Source organism: Carlito syrichta, unplaced genomic scaffold (assembly GCF_000164805.1).
Source record: "Carlito syrichta isolate Samal-C Ts95f unplaced genomic scaffold, Tarsius_syrichta-2.0.1 Scaffold316495, whole genome shotgun sequence".
Lineage (NCBI taxonomy): Eukaryota > Metazoa > Chordata > Mammalia > Primates > Tarsiidae > Carlito > Carlito syrichta.
Genome location: NW_007260591.1, coordinates 88,444 through 97,555, shown reverse-complemented (window position 1 = coordinate 97,555; position 9,112 = coordinate 88,444). Strand labels below are relative to the sequence as shown.

Below are 9,112 nucleotides of genomic sequence, written 5' to 3'. Positions count from 1 at the left end.
GACTCAAAAAAATAAAATACAAAAAATCTTGTACAAGCAGTCCTAGCCATGTGATAATAAATTAAAATATAAATAGCAAAATGTGTATAAACAGATAACAAGAGCCCCAGGACAGGAGAGCAGGGCTGAGCCATCTTTCCCAGCAGCCACCACCCATGGGCCATGGGCCAAGGATTCAGGGCCCTTGTCGCTCCCAGTTCAAGCGGCATTGGAAGCCTGGTGACACCGTCCCTGGGTATGGAGCTTTAAGACCACTCTTCCCTGTTCCCCAGGGACCGGTCACAGCATTTGGCCTCCTGCCCACTGGGACTGTCGCCTTCAGGCCACTCTCCCAGGGCTCTGGGCTGCCTGCAGCGTGGGCCAAGCCCTGCCTTTCCCCAGGTCCTCAGCTCATGCATGAATGTGTGGCTGCCTTGGAAGGGGGGCCGATCCTCACAGGCAGTGGACAGTTCACCCTGGGTCTTTTCATTTGTTGGCTTTTCTATGTAGAAGCCCCAGCCCTTGGCAGTGGCAAATGTGGGGGTGGGGTAAGGATGACCATGAGAGTGGTCATTTCCCATGATACCTCATCTCAGAAACCGTACTGGGGGCTGCCGCTCCATTCACATGTGCGCCCCGCTTCCCCAGCCCCCAAGGGTCAGGCACGTGCTGCCCGGCTCCCTGCAGCCCGCTTCCTGCCTCGCACAGGTAGGTCCACACAAGTACAAGCTGCAGAAGACGTCCCGGCGGCTCCTCCAAGCATCTTCAAAGAAAAAGCCATTAAGTCACACTCGGTGGGTTGGTGAAGGTTACATCTGCTCATGAGTAACAGCATCGAAACGAAGAAGAACCGGTCATCGCACCAGCCGGCCACAAGCGAGTGCTGGCAGTTCAGTGGTGGGGGTGACAAGCGGTGCCCCCACGGAAGAACTGCAGAGCCCCTGAGGCTGTGGCGGGACCCAGAGTGTCTGGGCGAGGGCTCTGGGCAGAGTGGGCACCCGCCTTGCCCCGCCTTCGGGTCCTTGGCTAATACTGGGCAGACACAACCGTTCTCGTCTGCCCGCTGGGGCCTCCCGGAGTCCCTTGCTGAGAAGGAAGGCGATTGGCTGCCTGCGCTGACATCAGCAAGCACACCAGTGCTGAGAGTTTACAACACGAGGCTGGATGGTGACCTTGGCGGTGGCAGCAGCCATTTGTCACGAATTGCTTCCTCAGCGTGGGCCTTGGGCTGGCGTTCACAGTCCTGCGGCATTTCGCCCATGCCCCACGAGGCACAGCCTCGCACCACCACCTGGCAGGCAGGACGCGGGGCTCAAAGCTCGTGGGCACCTGCCCAAGCGCTGAGGCCACACCCCAGATTGACACCTGGGGCTTCCACCTCAAGCCTGTACACTGTGGCCCTACCCTGCTGCAGGGCATGGGGCATGCATCTGTGCAAGCCGGCAAGCCGCGAGTGCCAGAGTCCCCAAGAGCAGTCACCTGCTGACAATGAAGACCATCATAGCTGTTCACAGGGCACCAGGTAGGGTCGGGCACAGCACCGTCACTTTATGCACCGTGCAGTCACCAGGACAGACCCCCATGCCAGCTCACGCCCTCCAGCAAGGTCGGCTGCCGGTCTGAATGAGTGTGTTGGGCGCAACAGGGGCCCAACGATCAGCCAGGGCTGGAGACCCATGCGCTGCCAGCCTCCCGAGGTCCTGCCGGTCTCCCCAGATGCTGCCAGACATCCCAAAGTGCTGCCAGCCTCCCCACGTCTGGACTGGGCTTCTTGCCCGTGCCAGGTCTCCGTTTGGGCATATTTGCTTGATTTCAATTTGGCAAGCAGAGTGCGGCTTAGGCGATGTTTTTACGGAGCACTGTCTCAGGTGTGAGCAGTTCTTGTTAGTCTCGGAGGCCGCCCACCCACGAGTCAGTCTTCCTTGCCAGCTCATCCTGGGTGGACAGTGCTTGCTGAAGCCAGAGCTTCCGCTAGGCCAGTGCGGAGGGGCCTCTCCTGGGGATGGGGTGCCCAGCGTCAGGGGGTTCAGAACATGCCAGCCTGGCGCCGCCTGTCTCCATCTTACTAATGGGCAAACCACAGCCCGGGAGGCCAGCTCTCCAGCGAGGCCTCAGGGACAGAGGTGAACATAAGGCCCACAGCTCCTGAATAAAAATTCTCACTAATTCCATAGAAACCTGCCAGAAAAATGAGACTTTTTTTTTAAAAAAGAGCTGTTATCTTACTATGTTGCCCAGGCTGGTCTCAAAACTTCTGGCCTCACGCGACCCTCCTGCCTTGGCCTCCCAAAGTGCTGGGATTTTAGGCGTGAGCCACCACACCTGGTCAGGACATTTAAGAGGATGAAATGAGACAATGTATGATCAAGGCAAAAATGACACAGAAATGTAGCAGTTCAGAGGAGGGAAGGTTAGGTGACCCAGGGAGAGTCCACGGGAAAGCTGAAACTTGAGCTGGGCCTGGGTTGTGTACCAGACACTGCCTGGTGCTAGACAGAGTTGACTGAGTCCCTTTCCTCAAGGTTCTTCTACACTGGGAGAGGGACGGACATCTGAATACGAACTGAGAAGACGGTATTGGACATGACAGTGACAGTGACCCCAGGAGTGGTTCCACTCTTGGCTGGACAGAAGGACAGAGGGATGGCTTGGAGGAAGAAGGTCTTTCAGCTGACCAGGGCAAGGAAAGGCTTTCCGGACAGGACGGCACAAAGGCAGGGAAGCACGAGTCCCTGAGGCACGCGGGGCTGCATGCATCTGGTGTTCCGCAGTGTGAAGTGTGAGACCCGAGAAGCAGGACGCAACACTGCACACATGGCGGGGACCCGGGTCCCCAAGGGCTGAGGGTCACAGGGTCCTGACCAGAGAGCACACTACTGGAGGTTTAAGCAGAGAAAAGGCACAATCAAGCTGGAGTGTGGTGAGCCGGGTATGGTGAGCTGGGTGTGGTGGTGTGTGCCTGCCGTCCCAGCTACTCAGGAGGCTGAGGTAGGAGGATTGCTTGAGCCCAGGAGGTAGAGGCTGCCGTGAGCTATGGTCACACCACTGCACTCAGCCTGGGTGACAGAGTGAGACCCTGTCTCTAAGAAAACATTTTTAAAGCTTTTTTAAAGAAGAGATCTTTGACGATGGTGGCCTAGAAATGGGAAGAGATCAAGAGGTCAATCTGAGAGTGCAGACTAAGCAGGCACTGGGAGAAAATGGAGGCTCTCTTGCAGTGGGGTCTTGATTTTCCCTTCCGGCTGCTCCTGGGGGTGGGGGACTGGCTCAGCAGGGGCCCGGGTGCTCAGTGGGAAGACAGGCCCCTCCCTAATGAGCCAGCCATGGCTCGAGGCTCGTCGCCCCACCTCCCTATGGGCCACAGCCTGGCCTCCCCTCTCTGAAAGTGTGGGCGGCTGAGTGTCCGCTGCCCTTGTCCGGTAACTTATATTTGCAATATCTGCAGCTGGTGTCTGTTCCCTTCATGGGCCAGGAATTCTGTTCCCGGGAAAATTGTACATGGCAGGTACCATGGTAGAAGGGAAGACTTGCACCCTGGGCCCATGTCCCCGGCCCTTATGGGGACATCGTTAGTTGATACAGCAGCTCAGAGAGTCCCGGTCAGGCTCAGCCCATGGGTCAGACAGCACATTGGCTCTCTGCCGCTACGTCACAGGTCTCCCCAGAATAGTAGCTTCAAGCCACAACAAACCGTCCCCACAATGTGTGCGGGCCAAGCATTCAGGCGCAGTTCAGAGGGTTCTGGCTCCAAGTCCCTGTGAGGTTCTCAAGGTATCGGCCAGACTGCAGTCTGAAGGCTGGACTGAGGCTGGAGGCCCCTCATGCTGGCACGTGGGGCCGGTGGTGGGAGGCCTCAGCTCCTGGCCCCGTCCGCATGTCGCTCAGCTGCAGATCCTCGTGGCACGTGGCAGGCTTCCTCCAGAGCCAGTGACCTCAGCGGAGACAGCCGGAAGTCATCTGCTTTGGAACCGAGCCTCAGAAGGGACTCAGCATCACTGCTGCCACGTCACATGAATGGCTGGAGTCAGTCCCTCAGTCCTACCTACGTTCCAGGGGAGGGGCTTTAGACTTCACCTTTCAAGGAAAGAAGAAGCAAAGAACTCGGGGACTTTTCGCAGCTGCCTGCCTGAGGGGGAGCCCTGTTTTTCTCTGCCACTCCTCTCCCTCTCTGCTTCACTTATGACACCAGGTTGGGGGCTGGGCAGTCCCACACCCATTCTCCAGTTTTCTGTGGTGTCTCCAGGACACCGCCAGGAGTCCTGTAGTTCAGTGATGTCAACCAGAGTTAGTGTCAGACCCCACCGGCTACGCGCTTGTCCCACAAGGCTGCCTCCTCTTCGGATGCCCGTCGCAAGTCCAGGATGTCCTTGGTTTCCCGGACCAGCTGCCTGCAAGCTGGAGGATCCCCTAGTCCTGTCCTCGGTTCCCTCATTTGCTAGAACGGCTTTCAGAACCCAGGAAGAGTGAACATACTACTGCCAACGTGTGACAAAGGTTGTTCTGAAGAACACAAGTGCAGAGGAAGAGACGTGTGGGGTGAGCCCTGGACGGGCCTCGTGGAGTTGGGGTGCTCCTCACACGGTTGTGCTCGCCATCCCAAAAGCCCTCCAAGCGCCATCTTTGGGGGGGTGTGATCTGCGATTAGCTCCAGCTCCTCTCACCTCTCCGGGGCATGGGGATGGGGTGGATGACCATGGCTTGATGTTTCTGGGGACCAGCCCCACCCAGGAGCCCACCATGAGCCACCTCATTAGAACACAAGCCATGCCTGTCACACAGGAAATGTCAAGGATCAGCAGCTCTGTGACAGGACCAGGTCAAGGACCACTCGTCAGGACGGGAGATACACCCAGCACCCCTCTCTCAGGCAATGCCCGGGTTTAGGGGTGCTCTGCGTCAGGAACCTGGCAGAGACAAACACAGATTTCTTCTCATGTCACGCGACTCCAGACAGGAAGACAGAAACCACCCTAGATACTCCCAACAAAACGGGATCTTATACAAGCAACAAGTGCTTGTCACTAAGGGCTGGGTGGTCTCACACTAGTGTCGGGTTACCTCCCCATGGCTGACTTCCAGGGGATCAAAGCGGTCAGGACACTTGGGGACCCACTGCTAAGGTCCCCGGGCTGGCAGCTGGTGGCTGCTACAGGGGAGAGTGACTCTGCCTTCCTTTCGCCGTCCGGTCCTCGTGCGGGTGCATCCTGTGGGCAGCGCCCTGCGGGCAAAGGCATCCTGAAGTGTGCTTCCCAGGCTCCTGGCCCCTGCAGAGACAGGGTGGGGATGGGTGTCAAGGACGCATCCACGCTTGGGTGGGATGGGGCAGCCCCATCATGCCTGAGGAGCCCCACCCCATCTCTGGTAGGCTTGGGGTGTCCAAGGCTTTATAGAAGAAGGGGGCTCGGTGGGGAAAGAATATGGTGGAGACCTCACAAAGTCGGAGACCTGGAGAGATGCTGCCTAGCCGGGCAGCCACAACATGCAGGCATCCCCTAAGGTGACTGGAGAAATGCCTAGGGCTGGCCCATAGTTTGTTCTGGAATGTTCTCACTGGAATGAAAGTTCAGTGGTCTGCAGGCTATACAGTATTGCAGAAAACACACCCCCATTGAAAAGGGCATCCAGAGAAGCTGGGCGCAGGCTCACACCTGCAATCCCAGCACTTTGGGAGGTTGAGCCAAGAGGATTGTCCTGGGAGCTCTCAAGAGAGGGTGCCATTCGGAGCTGGGCCCTGTCTCCAGACCTGTTCCACACTGGGTCCTCTGGAAGAGAAGGCTCGAACGGGCCACTCACTGACACAGGTGAGGGCCGTCTTTCTCTCTCTGGAGGCTCTCTGTGAAGAGTCTCACTTCCTGAAACCTCCAGAAAGACTGTCCAGGGCACAGAGCCAGCCAGGGTCCCCGTGGACTGCAGGACAAGTTTAAGGATGGCGAGGCTGACCGTGGGAGCCCTGCCACCCCAAGCCACTTACCCACTCATCGGGCAAAGGCAAGATCCGCGGCCGATGCTCCCTCTCATAGGCTGCGTTTTCCAGGACACTTTTTGCCCTTGGAGGAGAACCACCTCGAGAGAGGCGTGATGAGGTCCAGAGGAGGCTGCTGTCACCACTGCATCCCAGGCATGTGCCGTGTGGGCAGGGTGGCGTTTCAGGGCCCACTCGCAGTCAACAGTCTCCCCCAGGTCCCCAAGGGACAATTCTGTGTCTAGCTATGTCGGGCACAGGTTGATAAAAGTAGGGGAACATGGCTGTTTCGGGCATCTTGGTTGCCATACACGTGGAAAACGTGACCACTGGTTATGAAAGTGATGCCCCGTGGCTCACCCTTCAGGGTCATGAGAGGATACTAGCAGCCATTTTAATACGAGGCAGAATGGGACAGCCTGTCTCCAAGATACGCAAGTATCATTAGGGGCCGAAGCAGGATGCTGCGTGGGGTGGAGCATGTGCTGCCAGTGCTGGGCATCATCTGAGGTGTGTGGCCTACTGCAGTAGCCACTGACCCACCAACGTGGCCATCTCCGTGTAACAAGAAATTACTGCAAGCTAAATGCAGAGGAAAGTCAGCCCTTCCATCAAACTCACCACGTGTCAAGGGCTCCATTGCTACGTGTAACCAACGGCTGCGCTGCTGGGTGGCACAGAAGCCTGCCTTCCTTGTGGCCATTCTGTTGGCAGTGCTAACCTGGAACACTCTGGAAGGACACAGGACACGGGGAGAGGTGGTGGCCTTCAGGGAGGGCAAGTGGGAGGTGGCAGCACCCTGCGCCCTTCTGTACCTTTTGAATTTTGTATCATGTGTTTGCATTACAGTGCTTGTTGTTTCCCAACACAGGGTCTTACTCTGTTGCCCAGGTTGGAGTGCAGTGGCATGGTCATAACTCACCACAGCCTCCAATTCCTGGCTTCAAGCGATCCTCCCACTCCGGCCTCCTGAGTAGCCAGGACTACAGATAGACACCACCACCACACCTAGCAAATTTTAAAATTATTTTCATACAGACAGAGGTCTTGCTATGTTGCCCAGGCTGGTCTCAAACTGCTGGGCTTAAACAATTCTCCCGCCTTGGCCTCCCAAAGTGCTGGGATTACAGGCATGAGCCACCACACCTGACCAGGCCTTAGCTATTAAAAAAAATTTTTTTTATTTAACAAATTGGGAATAAGGAATCCCCATCCAGGATCATTGTAGTGGCTTGGTGGTTCCCAGGAAATCACTCTGCCATTGCCTAAAATGAAATAAGCTAACAGCAGTTATCCTTCTGCATGTAGTTGTTTTTCACAGCTTAAACTTTCCCGCCCCTGCTACCGTCTCTCCACTCTTAGGAGCTCACAGGCAAGATGTTATGAGTACATTATATCAGAAGCACATGCACTTCGTTTAGCTGTGAAGAGCCCTCACCCCCAGTCCTTGGGGCAGACCCCCCAGGCTCCCCCCTCCTAGGCCTGAGCCCTCGGATGTGTTTAGTTTTGACTTTTGTATTCCTTAGCGGCCTTTGGTGGCGGTTGAGTATGAGGGGCTGGCCTCCCACCTGCTGGGAGAGGGCTGGGAGGAGCTGGGAGTGCACTGATGGGCGGCCATCTGTCCCTGCAGATGTCATGTGATCCCCACAGTGCTGTAGCCAGAGTGGAGATACTCTCAGTGGTGGAGATTGGTTGGACCCCCGGGCTGCCATCCCGGTAGGGGGCGAGGGAGGGCCGGGCTGGGGGCTGCAGAGGACGCCCGGGCATCGGCTCGTCTCGCTTTGAAATGCATGGGCGCTGTCCCAGCAAGAGAGGTCTCAGGTCAAGAGACAGTTGGAGCAGAAGCAGGCTGAAGAGATCCTGCCCTTTCTAGGTCATCTGATTGGTGATAAAATGGGAATTTACAAAACGCAAGGGGGATTGGAGGCAGATTACCTGAAGGCTGAGGATTCTACTCCTGGCCTCAGGCCATGATTCGCCACAGCTTGGCCAGTGCACCAGACCGGTCAGAAACAAACATTCCCAGGCACCAGGTTGCTGTTGCCGTAATGGGGGAAGTTGGTAGCTTACAGGTATCTGAACGTTCATCTTGTATTTTCTAGAATTTTCCAAACCATTGTTTGTGACCAGTTCACCAATGTCCCCTCACACCCTCTCTCAGGAGACCTTTGTACTCCACTGGGCCCGGGCTGTCTCAGGTCTCTGTGGATTGAGCTCTGTCAGTTCCCTTGGAGAGGCAGGAGGTTGGGTGGTTCAGCATACCTGGGGTGGCTTTTGGGCAGAGGCCAGAATGTCCCTTTGCTCCCCACGACTCCTCCCTGATGCAGAGGACTTTCAGCTGGAAAGAAGCTGCTTGATAGGCGCCACTGGAAGGTCCAGCTCCACCTGACTCCCAGCCGGCTTTCATGCAAGGCCCCAGGCCAACTCAGCCTTCCAGCAGGGCAGTGTGGCCAGGCTCCCAGGGTGTGAGTTCCCTGAGGGCATGCCTTACTTACCTCTGCACACCCCAACCCAGCACCTAGTAGGCACTCAGCTAAACGAAGCGTATGTGCTTTTGATATAATGTATTTTTTTTTTTTGAGTTGGAGTCTCATTCTGTCACCCAGACCGGAGTGCAGTGGCCACTCCCGGCCACCGCAGCCTCGACCTGCTGGGCTCCGGCGATCCTTCCGCCTCAGCCTTCTGAGTAGCCGGAATTACAGGCGTGCGCTACCACGCCCGGCTGATTTTTTGATTTATTGTAGAGATGAGGTCTCGCTGCCCAGGCGGGTCTCGAATCCGCGGGCTCAGGCAATCCACTCACCTCAGCCTCCCAAAGGCGCGGGATTACAGGCTGAGCCACCGAGCCTCGCTGATATAATGTATTAATAACATCTTGCATTTAAAAGAACATTTTACATGAGACTTTCAAGATTAAGAACTGGTATGCTTCAAAGGACACTGTCAAGAAAGAGAAGGCTGGGTACAGTAGCTCAAGCCTGTCATCCCAGCACTTTGGGAGGCCGAGGCGAGAGGATTGCCTGAGCCCAGGGGTTTGAGACCAGCCTTGGCAAGTTGGTGAGACCTTGTCTCTACAATAAATCAAAAAATTAGCCAGGCATGGTGGCACGAGCCTGTAGTTCCAGCTACTTGGGAGGCTGAGGTGGAAGGACTGCCTGAGTCCAGCAGGTC

At 56.4% G+C, this 9,112-nt stretch overlaps 1 protein-coding gene across 1 annotated transcript in view; it reads left to right on the top strand.

Annotated features, from left to right (window-relative positions):
• Positions 1-800: 800 nt before the first annotated feature.
• LOC103277171 (signal transducer and activator of transcription 3-like) overlaps positions 801-9,112 on the top strand; it is a 68,023-nt gene continuing 59,711 nt past the window's right edge. Inside the window, 3 exon segments of the mRNA XM_021707313.1 lie at positions 801-1,501; positions 2,570-2,758; positions 5,749-5,780. Coding sequence (XP_021562988.1) covers positions 801-1,501; positions 2,570-2,758; positions 5,749-5,780 — 922 coding nt within the window.